The sequence below is a fragment of the Vanellus vanellus genome (assembly GCF_965231255.1).
Source record: "Vanellus vanellus genome assembly, chromosome: 2".
NCBI lineage: Eukaryota > Metazoa > Chordata > Aves > Charadriiformes > Charadriidae > Vanellus > Vanellus vanellus.
The window spans coordinates 60,422,602-60,436,942 of record NC_138906.1 but is presented as its reverse complement, the minus strand read 5'-3'; the positions used below and the strand labels follow the sequence as shown (position 1 = coordinate 60,436,942).

Genomic DNA, 14,341 nt, shown 5'->3' with positions numbered 1-14,341 from the left:
AGTAGGAGAGCATTAACACTATAACTATATCAATGTATCTCACCAGCGAAGTTCCTGTGCTCCCCTAAGCCGTGGCAAATTGTACTCCGAGTCAGTACAGCAGAATAAGGTACAACAGAAACACAGTTTTGGCAGTTTAATTAACTTTATGATCCTCTGGAGGCAGAGTGTGTAAGAATCAGACACTCACTGAAGACCTCAATCTAGATCCAGCTATATCCAAAACATTTAGAAGACAGACTTAACTCAATCTATCTCTCCCTGCCCCACCAAACAAGTTGCAGAAGTCTTCATTTTAATTTTAATGTGGGTTATTTATTAAATAAGCAAAGGAAGGTCATATTTAATTTGATGCACCTGCCTATAGACCAAAAGAGAAGGTTGGCAGCTGTCATTAGATGCCACCTACTCCAGCTGTGCCTATCATCCCATTACTGTAGAGGAGGCTGATGATGTGAGTGGCATTTCCCTGACAGATAATGAAATGACACTGGAGAAAAATGCACACCCCAGAACGCTCTGGCGTGCAGACAGAGAAGGCAACACACAAAGCTCTCAGTGCACACATAAGAAAGGCATGAAACAGGTTCCAATGTGCCCCTGAAATAGAGATGGACATTTTCATGGGAAGGAGGAAGAAAAACAGGATGAAGGAATTGTAACAACCCAGTAAATTCAGTGAATCCTACAGAAAAATGAAGCACATAGCCTCTTCATGTGCTCATCTTATATCTGCACTCCTGCATTATTTTATTCCATGGTTTTACACAAGCTGGTAAGTTCCACTTAGATAGTACATGAAGTCATACTCCCAAAAAAGCATTGCCTCCAAGTATTCTGTCCGTAGCTGACAGACTCAAAGCCACTTAAAGAGGTTCGTTTTAGTCAGGCTGCAGTTTTTCCTTTCTAAAAGTTGTACAATCACACGAGCGTGAAACATTTCTGAAGTTTGTCTTAAAATAAAGAAAAGCAGCCCCATCTTGCACATTTCCAAATGCTAACAAAGGGCCTTAAAATAAAGCTTGATCCTCTCTGGTGCAGCTGGTTTTTACTTTCTGCCAAACCTCATTTCCTGCCAGACACGCACTTCAAAGTGCTACAGCATTTTTCTTTAAAGTATTGGTCCATACTCTGCTTGTTGGTTGGTGATTCCTTTTGGTCTATTTTACACTGCATCAAATTTATAGCCCATTGCTCTCAGAAGGCTGAAATTGTGGGGAAAATATCTCTATGCAATACATACACACTACAAGGAAAAAAGTTCAATGATCATACAAAAACAGTTTAATAGTGATTGTTTCACTGTTTCACTGTAAAGCATGGTGCAAGCTTTATTTTTCATGTGCCATTTGAAATAAGTGAACAGCATTAAAGCACAAGCCATGGTTGCCAGAGGAACATGCAGTTATCTTCAAGTCTCTATAACAGTAGATAGTAAGTTTTAAATGAACAATAAATGAACAATAAAAAAAAAAAGAAAAAAGGAAATTATTGAAAGGTACCTTCCTGTTGCTACACCCCAGCAATTAAGACTCAGATGTTTGGGGAAAGGGGGAGGGGGGAGAAGAGTTCTTCAAGAAACTTTAAATTGAATTTATGCTAGTCAAGCTGATAAAATTAACATTTATAATGTGAATACTCTAGAAAGAAGAATTTAAGAAATACATAGGTTTTATATGAAGAAAATTATAGTGCTAGCAAGCAATTGTAATTTAGGCCTTATCATCAACTGCAGTAAGTTACTACACATTTTACAATTCCTCAGTGAGGCTTCAACAGGAATCTGCTTGCAAAGTTACAGGTTGCTGAACCTTTACCTTGTTCCAAGACTGTCAGAATAACAAAACGGTATATTCAACCAATTTCCAGAAGAAAGTACATTCAAATCAAGCATTTCAAGCATTTCGAAGCCAGACTACTGGCTAGTAAGTCTTAAATGGATAAAAATCATGAGAAAGCCTTACCTTCTGCAACACCCCATGGGTACTGCCTTCCTCTAACCCTCTTGCCATTGACTTCAATGATCGTATTACTACCTACCACAGCAAGAGGTAAACGGTCCTACAAGATAAAGTATTACTTTAATTATCAACATTTCTACTTCCAAAAGATACTGAAAGCATGCCCATGTATAAACTTGATGTAAGCTAGTTAGGTGCTGTAACACTGCAATGCAGCTTACCCGAAGTGAAAGAATATTTACGTTTACTGACCTCTGTCTAGACAAATTACATATACACACCCCCTTTGGAATTCTTTACATTGTTGTATTCTGTAAATCTAGTTAAGAAACAGACATTACTGCTACTTATTAAGCTAAGCAACAGGCAAACCATTTCCTATTTAATCAATTGCACAGTAATTATTTAACAATTCATATTCCCCCTGGCTACAAGGACTGTTACTTTTCACTGGATCTTGCACCCAGTTTTCAAAGGTTTGGCAAAAAACTACTTCAAGTTCTTGTTTTCAGCTGAACCAAAAATCCCTCCAGTGTAACAAGCAACAAAAGAGCCAAGAGCAGCTTCAACTAGCTGAAAGGAAAAGTGTAGAAAACTAAATATTTTGGACTTTTGTCCCTGTTTTTATTATTCTCTTTCCCTTTAGGCTTAGTCCCAGACTATCTTCCATTTCTGCTATTTATGTTTATTTATCCTGGGTGCTTCCCACAGTAACAAAAAAAGTAAAAGCTCTTACAAGCTGTTAAAAGCTACTGAAGAAACAGAAGCAAGGCTCAAGAAACATACAAGATAGACTCCAACATAAGAGCAAACCAAAAAACACAAGGAAACACAGAAAAAGCCTTTCGACAGCCTGACAGCCCTTTTGATTTTCTTTAGTCATTTGTCTCCATTATGGTTTCAGTATATCAATTAGTCAGACAGCTATTAACTGTAATGCACACCTCTGTCTGAGAGACAGCCCTTGTATACTTCAAAGCTCAGGATCAAATAAGATGTGGTAGGTGGATAAAAGTCAAATAGGGATAGAATAATAAGAAAGTGATCTTTTAAGAATTTATTAAAGAAGCATGTGATCTAGTGCTCTCATTCTGAATTTTAGCCACTAAAGGACTTAAGTCATCTGTCTAAGAGTGATCTGCTGTGCCCACCTCTGCTGAGGAACGGCAACTCTCAGAATAGCTTTACATTTGATTTTTATCTTCTAAACATTTTGGTGGGATCTTCATTAATGACAAAAAGCTTTTCACTCTCTACCTTCCCTTTCACACCCCCAGTAAGCAGTTTTTCAAAAGAAAATTATTTACCTTTATCTTTTTAACAATCTTATTTTCTTCTTCATCATCTGTTTCTGGAAATTCATATATTTTAATTTTGTGTTCCTGGATTTCTTTCATTATCTAAAACCAAAAATATGTTATTTGCTTGAGAAATTCATACTTGGTAATAACTCTATTTTGTGCTGCAATCTGATTCTGCCTCCTTTTGTTTGACATGCAAGATCCTTGCATATTAAGGTGACTAAGTTACATCACAAAACTTGCACATGTTAAACACCACCAGGAGACCCCGAGGGATTACCTGCATGACTATCTCTGCTTAGCCAGGAGAAGACAGGATCAGAGCTGGAGCCTCACAGCTAACAAAATACTATTCATCAATACGATACAGCAAAAAGTGAACGTCAGTTTTTTACAATGGGGAGCAAATAGAGATTTACACTAATGGGAATCTAGCTACACATGCAAAAACTAGTACAATACAGCTTAAATTCTCAGAGTAGTCTTGCAACTGAGTACCTTAAAAAAAAAAAAAAAAAAAAGATATTTGAATAGATAACTGCAGGCATACTTCAGCCCTTTGAGTTCCCGCAATAGATACTGCTGTTATTCCTATTCTTTTCTGTTTCTAGCTCACCTGAGCATCAGTTGCTTGAAGCAGGATCACCTGCCTGTTTTAATAGAGCTTGTGACTGACAGACTGACCCTAGTGGTTAGTTGTGTTGAAAAATATTTGCAAGCACAAATGAAAATTTAGGAATAACTGACAGTGTCAAAAATGAGACTGTACTGTTTTGGCGCTCAATTTGTCTGACGGGAATTTTATAAACAAGCTGATTAGTTTTCCAGAATTTTAGAACGGAAAAACGTTAGACCATTTAGCTGACAGCTACGCTGCAGAGCCTTGGGGAATATTTCTGGTTCGTGGTTTGCAATCTTATAACAACATAAGTTTCCAATTCATGCAGGGTCTTATTTTCAAAGTTTGACTGGGGAAAGTCTCCCCTATTTAACATCAACTCATTGGTAAAGCTGGTTAATATATTAAGAAATATCCTGCATTCTACTATTTTCTCCTCCGTATAGAGTTACATAAAAAAATTTAAAAATTAAATACAACCGAAACAGACTTTAGGTCGACAGCATCTTGCCTAAGTTTCCTCAAGACAGAAAATGTCCTTTAGTTTTAAATAAAGAGTTTTGCACACAACATCTTTTAACACCAACTTTTTTTCAGAACCTGTGTTCTTTCAAACTAGGACTGGACACTGTTCAATAAAACTAATTTCATGCCTTGTCTTGTCCTGTTCTGGGTCCTCCTTATCCTCCTCATACAATACAGCAAAGCCTAAGTGTTCTACTCTGATCATGTAGTTGAAACAACACATAAACCACTCAGACATTAATACCAAATTTATTCTACAAATACAAAAGTATTATATCAGTTATATCAATGTTAGAATTATCTCATTATCTTTAAAATGCATTGCTACAACCCAAGACTGAATGACAGGTATACTGTTTCTCACCTAACACCCGAGGCATCTTTAATAAATACAGCACATCAACACAAAAGCGAATGCCACAATCAATAATATTGCAATACTGTTAAATACCTTTTTTTAAAAAAACAACAAAAAAACACCCACAAGCAAACACAACTTCTGTTAGGCACCTAAATCTTGAAAGCTCCCTTCCTCCCTTACCGATTTTTATCTCAGCAGTGAATTACTTCACTTGCCAAGAATCATACTAAACTTGAAACCTCTTCCCCTGAGGATAAAAAAAGATTATTTCACCAAGAAATATAATTAAATCTAGAGATATAAATTACTTAGCTTTGCTGTCTCAAGTTGTTGCTTCAGGGTTTAAACTTTGCATATAAGAAGTTAAATCTCACCATTTCCATAGGGACCAACTTACTAAATTATCCCATGTTGTAATATTAATCTTTCAACTCACCTGTTTTTTAAACTGTTGGCATTCCTCAGGTGTAAGTGTGTCTGCTTTGGCAATAAGCGGAATGATATTCACTTTTTCATGCAGGCGCTTCATAAACTCTATATCCAAAGGCTTAAGTCTGAAAGACAGCATCACAGCTTTGCAATTTATATTAATTAAACAAGAACACGATGCGAGATTTGTCCTGACAACTACTTATTAAGACGCTGATTTATGAGTGAGATGCTTGAATGAAATTCAAAAGGCTACCTGCAACTGCTACAGGAAATCCCCTAGAATTGTATAATACCAGAGGAATAAGTCATAAGTTAATATTACTACTAGTTCTGACACTTCTGCTAGCTGAAATTACACTCATTTAATGATAAGAACTCTACTACAAAGGTAGTAAAGCTCATGTGACTACCTTCCAGCTAATGACATTTAAAGCCTGACTGGTAAGACCTCACAGCTGTGAATAGTTCTCTCTTCACATACCCAGATTCAGTTTCTGAAAGTCATGTTTATTTGTATGCTTCTTCCTGAGAGTAGGCTGAGATGTTTTTTATACTTTAGACTGCTGAAGACAGTTAACTGTGGCCTGTATACAAATGAAGTAGAAATATCTCATCTCTAAATCGCTATGTATAATACAAAGACCATTATGAAAGTGGATGACAATGACAAAAACTAAGCTACCCACCATACGGGTATATAAAACCATCGACGTGGGTCAAAGTGGTCAATATTACCTGCTTGCTAAAGAAAAGCCACAGAGGTATTGATGCATTAATGCTTCAGAATTACAGCAAGTTTAGTCAGGCTTAAAGGATTTAACAAGATTATTTCTCATATAAAAGAAATTAGGATTAGGAACATTAAAACCAGATTCATTTGGTACTCAAATTTAGCTTCTCCAAACGATATATAAAAGAATAAAGAAAATGTTAAAGAACACATACTCAACTTCACTTTAACATTTTCTACCTGCCACTGAATTTCTCAGCTTCTTAACGCGTTTCCATTAAACAGCTAATGTTAACGCACATCTAGATTAAGAGCACTGATTTGGCTATCCATTCCCCTTAATATGCTTTCCCTCTTTTCACTTCAAAAAGCTACCTAGGGCAACACCAGGTTGAAGGAAAGTTGCCAAAGCAGAATAGTTCAGAACAACAACAGTGCTCACCTAACGGTATTGAGTTTACAATGGAGATTGCAGCAGGAAGCCTTTACATAGAGATCCTAGAATTGCAGAAAGAGGCTGCAATTCATTATCACCCCATCCACTCACCTGGAAGTCTCCCCTTTCCCCTTCTCTCTCTCTCCGCCTACCCCCCACACAAACTAACAGTTCAGATGTTTGTGGGGTTACCAGCTAAAAGTGGTGGAATACATTAAATAAAAGGACCTAACCTGCCATTTTTTTTCTTTATAAATTGTAACAAGTTGGCTTTTACAAATGTATTAAGTCATAAGGACAAACAGAAGTAAGTTCACGTACAAACGCTTTAATTCAAATGTAAATACAATCATGCATTATTAAGAGTGAAGAGTACACAAGTCGATGGGTTGGTTACATGTCCTGCTGTCCACACAGGAAACATGACTAATGACTGCACTGCCACAAAAACCAGGTAGGAAGTGAGCAACGTCCTTTCAAAGAAGACAGTATCTTAAAAGAGGAAATGAATGCTAACAGCAGCGCAATTTTTCTCTGTGCTCCATTCATTTCCTTAATGAGAAGGCAATTCTAAGCATTTATGCCAGTAATTGAAAGACACTATGAAAACCTAGCTCAACTTTACACATTTTTTTCCCCCAACAACAACATGACATAATTGTACAAACATGCTTTTCCAGGTTTTAGCCTCACAAATTTTGTGACCAAAACTTAATTTATCTGAGGCATGACCTTTATTTTTCCTTACAAACAATTTGTACCTCCCACCGGTTTAGAAAGTTTTAACAGATAAAGGGAGGGTGTGGGGGTGTGGAGAGAAGGCAAATGTTCTTTCAAGAACATGAAAGTTAGCTCAAAAAAGATTGACTAACACAAGGAATGGATCATCTTCACTTTATTTAAATGGCATTTTGATTTTTGCACACCAGTAAAGTAGTATATGCCAAGGATTCAAGTGTTTGCATTTAAAATTTACATGCACACTGAGCAAAACTGACATTACAAACGTGCATGTTGAACAACCACCAGAAATTGTTTAGCTAAGGCAAACCTACATATGAAAAACTCTTCTCCCCTCCCCAATACTTCCAAATTTGAGTAGTCTAGTTCAACATTATTAGAACCATTCCAATGCTAGCTACAGAAGCTAGTGTAACAGTATTTTTTGCTGCCTGAGGAATATTCCTCAGAATTCCTTCAACAAGTCTTACTGCTTTTGACCCATACAACAGAATAAGCTACTTATCTTCTCCTCCTTCTGGTTTTGAAGGTATAACTTAAGAGTCTCTGACAAATTTAAGCAGTTATAATACAACGAAAAATGCTGAACAACCAGTTTCACATGCAGTCAATCTGCATCTAATACATCTTGGAAATGCAGTTCTCTCCCCCTACCACTAGATAGAAGTCTGATCAAGTTAAAAACTAAGCAGGGGTGGAAGATTGCATAATAATTGAAAAAAAAAAAAAACAACCCAGAATGCCTATATTGGAATTGTCACTAGACAAAGGATTACACCCTAGGTGAACTAAAGCATACGTACAAGGATGCATGAAACTTCACATCTTTAATTTATCATAAAATCAAAGGGAGAGAGGAAGAGTGCAACAGAAAAATTCTGTTGCTTGAAGTGTGAACAAGTTTCTCCTTCTAACCAGAGTGTGCGAACAAAAGACATATGGATCGCAATTAGACTGGCACTTGTGAACACCTGTGTATTTTTAATTGTTCTAATACTATTTTTCTTGTTAAGTAATTAATGTGCAATCATGTTTTCTGGTGTTCTAACTTATTACTTGTCTGGCTTGCTGATGTTTGACAAGCCAAAGTAAGCTCATCTTGAAATTAAGCATGGTCTGCAGACCATTAAGAAAATCCTATTTGGAACTTTACATAATTAAGAATGCCAAATTTGGATGTTTATCTGAGATAAAAGACAGAGAAAGAAAACATAAAATACACTAATACCAACCCATGTCCTGAAGGAGCAATGAAGTATAAACAACACTGCACTCTATTATCTGGCATCTGACGTCTGTTCACTCGAGATTCTGCATTCAGGTAGTCCTCAAATTTACTGTCAATGTAGTCGATAACTGGTTGCCAACTGCAGAGGTTACATGAATAAAAACCTGTAAGTTACATCATTTATGTAAAAAAGTCTGCTTTGCTAAGAAATAGATGTACACTATTTCCCCATGGCTTGTCTGTCTTTTTTTTTTTTTTAAATTAAGAGACTAAAGACAGCACATTTTAAGTGACCAGCTCCTCAAAATACCACCGAGTTACATAGCTCTGAAGATACAATCTGTGAGTTCACTGAAAAACCCTTTCAAACACAATTACCTTCATTGTAATAGCATTAAATAGAACACTTAAGAACAGTCGCCAAAGGAATACGCTTTACTGGTCACATCTTGTGACAGCACAGAAATTGGCTCTGCACACTGTGTGTGTGGATAAAGAGCCAAATGCTCCATTCACTTTAAAGGGAAAAGCTGATAGCATTTCAATCGCGTTATACTACAGTAGTTAAAGTTTTCACCTAACCAAAAAGTTTAAAAGTGTTAAAATTTTAACTGAAGATCGAAGTGCGCATTTAAAAAAAAAAAGTCACAGGGTATTATCTCTCTCTCTCTCACACACACACATCACAATGCAGAATTAGTGTGGGAGAACATACAAAGAATGTCTTACCAATTACTATTATGCACAGCATCTCACACACACACACACAGAGTACAATTCGGGATTATTGTGGGAGAACATACAAAGAATGTCTTACCAATTACTATTATCCACAGCATCTCCAAACCCTGGTGTGTCAACTATTGTAAGTAGTAACTGAACACCACCCTCTTTGATTAAAACTTTTGACTGCTCAACCTGTAAAATGAATAAGATTAAATTTTTAGCAACTTAGTCACCCATCTTAAACACTGGAAAAAGGATTCAATGAATAAGAAGTCTGACAAAGAATTGCACACTTTCCTGCTTCAGAGGCATACTGGGTCCGTGTTTTGCTTGTAAAATCTCAGTAATTTGATAATCATTAGTTATTTTTTTTTAAAGAAAAAAGGCTCATAATTTAAAGTTAGTGATAAAAGAACCCATCTAAGTATATATGATATATTAATATTTTACTTCCTGTCAAAATAGGAAAAACCCTAACCAACAATACTCATGCCCGTATTAAAACAAACAAAAACAGATGTTCTGAGATATCCAGACATTCCGATAAAACAAGCATTATACTTGATGAAATTGTGAACTTTGGTCACTTCAAAGAAAATTACACTTTTCAAAACTAATCCTCCCCGTAAGCACCTTAGACACTACATTTCTAGTTCTGTTAACCTATTTTTAATAATACATTCATTCTTCGGCTAGTATAATGCTTGGGAAAGGAATCATAGAAAGTGATGGTTTCCTGTTACGAACAGATTGATATTGGAAGGTAATACAATCTAGCTGCAATCTGCTGAGCTAGACCTCATGTGACAGTAATGGATTGGTTCCTGTTAGCTCAGGTCACTGACGGAAACCTGGCTCAGACAGCAACTGCATCAGCACAAGGCATGATGCAAGATCTGGGCGTGGGAACGTGAGACTCAAGTTGTGACCACCCATCTGCAGCACAGCTCAGTCATCTTGCAATAAGCATGTCAAACAGATTAAGCACGTCATGACACACAAAATTTAGGCTAAACAGCAAATAAATTGCTACCCTCTTCTTTCTATCAATAACTCAGTAATTATTGATAATACCAACGTTGGGTGTATCTGCCTGAGATGTGCTGCACACCACTGTTGCGTCAGTCTGATCCACAACAGTAAGAAATGACAAACTCATGTTAGTGTGTTGGCTCTTTCCTTTTGCTCACACATTTAATCATAGTTTTTTTCCCTGATATTAAGACAGTATCTATTAATTCACTAGTCATGCCCTTTTCTAGATATGGATTCAAGAAACCCAACGTGCGAGCCATTTATTCAGAGCCATACACACGAGCTGGCAGACATTGATGCCACCTTGTTGCTCATTGCTTAAAGTTTCTTAAGCTTCCTGAACCCTAATGGGAGAAAGAAAAGAGAATTATATTTAACTAGGTGAACACCTGCAAGAACATTCACTAATGAACTTAGAGAGCAGAAACTTGGATAATAAATCCTATCTGGATGGTCTCTTGACCAGCTCAAGATTCGCAAGATCGTATCAATGCTGCTTAAAGCGCTTGCACATCCCTAGTTACACAGGCAAAAGACTCTCTCACAGCCACACCTGAACATTGTTGCAAACACTTTGCAATCACTGGTTACGTGATGCAATGTAAATCTACAAGATAAATTAATACTCTGCAGAAAGTCAAACTAAATCTCTCTTGCACAAGCAAAACACTGATTCTAATTCAGAAAAGAATATACAGAACACAGAAAACAGTAACTGCAAGAAAAGCTCCATATTTAACCTCTGGGTATGCAGGATGCTATTTTTATTTACTCATCAGTAGGAATCCTATCTGAGCTAGATCAATCTCTTTCACCACTAGGTCTCAAAAAAATTAACTCAGCTACACTGTGGCTGTCTACAGCATGCAGTCATCACAAGTTTGATCATCACTCAACAACAACAACAACAAAATCAGTCATGCAGCTTCATTATAACCAGAGCCCCCAACACCAGGCTACCTGGATGCTAGTCACAAAATAATCCAGGTTAGGGTGGACTTTGAACTCGGGGGGCGGGGAGGGGGGGAGGCTTAATCTCCTACTTGAGCAGGCCTTACTGCAACATTAGGAAAGTTTAAAATAAAGAAATAAAATAAAAAAAAAAAACAACCCACACCCACCAGGCTAAGACACTACCAAGTTGCCCTTTCACTAACTGTACAACTCCTACCCTTCCAAAAGTGTCCAGTCCAAAGCCATGAGAATCTAGGAATACAAGCAGTGCTTTAAAAATGTAAGTTTTAATTATGGTGAATGTATTTCTCCCCCCCTCAAGAGTTCTATGAAGAAATTTTATTGCACACGATCCATGCCAGAACTCAAGAGAGTAATCCTCAGCCACACAGTCAACTCAGCCAAGAGTTTACTACTCACAAGGTTTAGCACACAGGAGATTAACTTCTGATTCCTCGCATTCTTTTTGCTATCTTGCACATAGTAACAACACAGCCCTCCTATAACCAAGCTCTCTGCAAGTATAACAAACCCATAACACTTTCAAAGTACTAGAGATGATAACGTTAAGAGCTGTACTCCTGCCAAGTGCTAGAAGCTTCATTCTCCAGCACAAAAATTCCCAGCAAGAACCATTAAATTATTAAGCACTCATGGTGGAATGCTTTTACAAAATAAGCAATTAATAAAACAATTGTCTTGAACATGCGTTTATAACAAAGGAAAAGGAAGGTCAGGAGATCCTCAGAAATGCCACACCAAAATTTTTCCCAATTCTGCATGTTTGTAAAAGGTAAGTGTTGAATTTGTGAAGTCACCTTCTGACAAACAGCCCGCAGTAACTGAATCCGTGCAGACTGTGTCAATACCTTACTGGGTGGCGAGGATTTAAGTTTATTTTTACTTTTTGTAAATTCATATGCGTATCTTGCTATCAGAGCAGGGTTTTCAAAACCCTACAGAACAAGAAACATTCGTTGATCAAATTAGATGTCCTGGGCTCATGTTGCGGACAATCAGACCACATCCACCATATGTCGTAAGCAGTAGAGACTTCTGGTAAGAGACAGTAGGTGAAGAACCTGCCATAAAACCTCTGTAAAGCTGCATTTTTCTAATCTAAATGGATGTGTCCATACATGGTCAAAGGCACAGAAAGCAGCAACATCTGGAAAAGATCCAGAAAACCACTGTAAACTAGTGTCATTCATAGTTAAGCATCCAACTGCATCCTATCATCTGACTTACAAGTATTCCCAAGGGATTCATGGAAACATTAGTTCAAGTCTTGGAATTTAAAACTTTTAATAAAAAGTCTCCTCCAAACGGCCATTTTCCCATGCACTCCAGTCAACTGGGTCACAGGGGTCTCCTTGGCAGTTACTACACAGCATTCATGACCTGATGCTTGTTACAGCTTGACTACTTTTAATGGATTAAACGAGCCTTTACCATACTGCATTTAAGATAGTCAAATAATGATCAGAGAAAACATATTTCATCATTTCTGAAGAAGTTTCCTTTGAATTCATCTGACATCAAGTCACTTACTATTAACTGGTTTTCTGTTTTTTCCGTTACTGTAATACAAAAGACCTGCCTCACAAAACAACTTCAAACTGCTATTGTTTATTCATTTATGCGAGACTCTCATACAAATCCTGATCAGTAAGTTATTCCCATCTTATAAGGGCAGGCTATTATTACCACCAAGATTTTAGGATGCTCTGGTGGTCTGTCTCATTTCTACCCTACAAAACTCTTGACATCCTCAACTTAGAAAGGTTAATACTGGCAAAGAGTACAAACCCCATGGATCCAAATAGCAGCTCCCACTGTTAATTCTTTGATTTAATATTTGAATGGAATCGCCTCCACATCATACACATAGTTGCTAGAACACACAATTTTCAAGGTTGTAGGGGGAAACAATTTTATCCTCACTTAGACATTGACACTGAAATAAGCCAGTTTCAGTTTGTTTCTTAAAATGCTATGCTTACTGTTTTTTCATTCATCACAAGTAACTGAAAGCAAAGAATACAAGTATACTCAAACAAAAAAATAACTCATTAGATAAGAGCAATAGTTTCTATGGGGGAAGGTGGTCTTTAAATGTATTTTATTTTAATCTTATTATTTGCTAAGTCATGACAGACCCAATTCACTACTGAAAATAGTTTGGTCTAGCTCTCAGCCACCCTCAGGCTTTAGATCACACAGTGGAAGTAGGAAAAAATGCGATGATTTTCCAGACAGGCTCTGTTCAAGCCCTCTCCCCCACTCCCCAGCTTTACATGCCAGAAAAAAAAAAAAAAAAAAAATTAAGTGAAGCTTTCTGAAAAGTATGGGAAAGGTATAGGGTTTTTTCTTCAACCAGTAAAATTAATAAAAATCAAACCATCTCTGAAGAACTCAAAAGGTCAGGATGAACAGATCATCTAATCTTGCCGCCTAACAGATGAAAGCACTTAATTCAGATTCCAGAAGCTCTACACACAGACTTTTAGTTTAATTTTTCTTACACTTATCCATCGTTAGCGAGGGTGGGACCAAGTGATTTTTGAAAGATGTTTTGTTAGGTTTTTGTTAGTTTGTGTGTAAATTTTTCCTATGATTTTTCCCAATTAAAAAAATCTCTTCCAATGACAGGGGATCCAACCCACTGTTAAGTTCCTTAAACTATCATTCAATGAACACAACCTGAATTGGTTTAGCAGAAGCTAAACCAATGTGTAATCAACAGTAATGAAGTCACACTACACCTCTTTTCCAATAAAAAAAAAAGTCCCCCTTCTACTTAGTTTTCCAATAGTCATTGATTATTTCATGAAATGTATATTATACCAGAACTATTTGCACATCTTTTCCATCCCATTTAACATCTCTTTAAAACAGGAACATAAATTCAACCCTTTAATTCAAATAATGGTCTAATGCCCCTGCTAACAAGCTTTTAAGTCCATTTTGTCAGAGTCACTATGGTTTTACATTAAACTGATAAAATAGTCTAATAGACACGGCCAAAGCTTAGAAAAAAAAAAATACACTGTTAATAAAACTCAGGATGTTCAAAAGCTTTCTTCCAAATTAAAAAAATTGATATTCTGCAAAAAATGCATTTTGTATTAGTATTCAAGACTGCTTATCAGTTAGCTCAACATCAATGTCATTTAACCTTCTTAGTATAATCATAACTAACTTTTTCCTGGCCCTCTGGTAATTATTCAGTGTTCTGAGATTGGAATAAAAAAAGCCTTACCCAAACCTCAAACAAAAACAAACCAAAAGC

At 36.7% G+C, this 14,341-nt stretch overlaps 1 protein-coding gene across 2 annotated transcripts in view; it reads right to left on the bottom strand.

Annotated features, from left to right (window-relative positions):
- Positions 1–14,341, bottom strand: part of SEPTIN7 (septin 7) — a 63,165-nt gene that overhangs the window by 12,373 nt on the left and 36,451 nt on the right. For both annotated transcript variants that reach the window (XM_082479527.1, XM_082479528.1), the window contains exons 3-7: positions 9,152–9,252; positions 8,339–8,473; positions 5,204–5,321; positions 3,269–3,361; positions 1,965–2,061 (exon numbers count right to left, since the gene is read on the bottom strand). In XM_082479527.1, the coding sequence (XP_082335653.1) occupies positions 1,965–2,061; positions 3,269–3,361; positions 5,204–5,321; positions 8,339–8,473; positions 9,152–9,252 (544 nt within the window). The remainder of the gene's footprint in view (positions 1–1,964; positions 2,062–3,268; positions 3,362–5,203; positions 5,322–8,338; positions 8,474–9,151; positions 9,253–14,341) is intronic.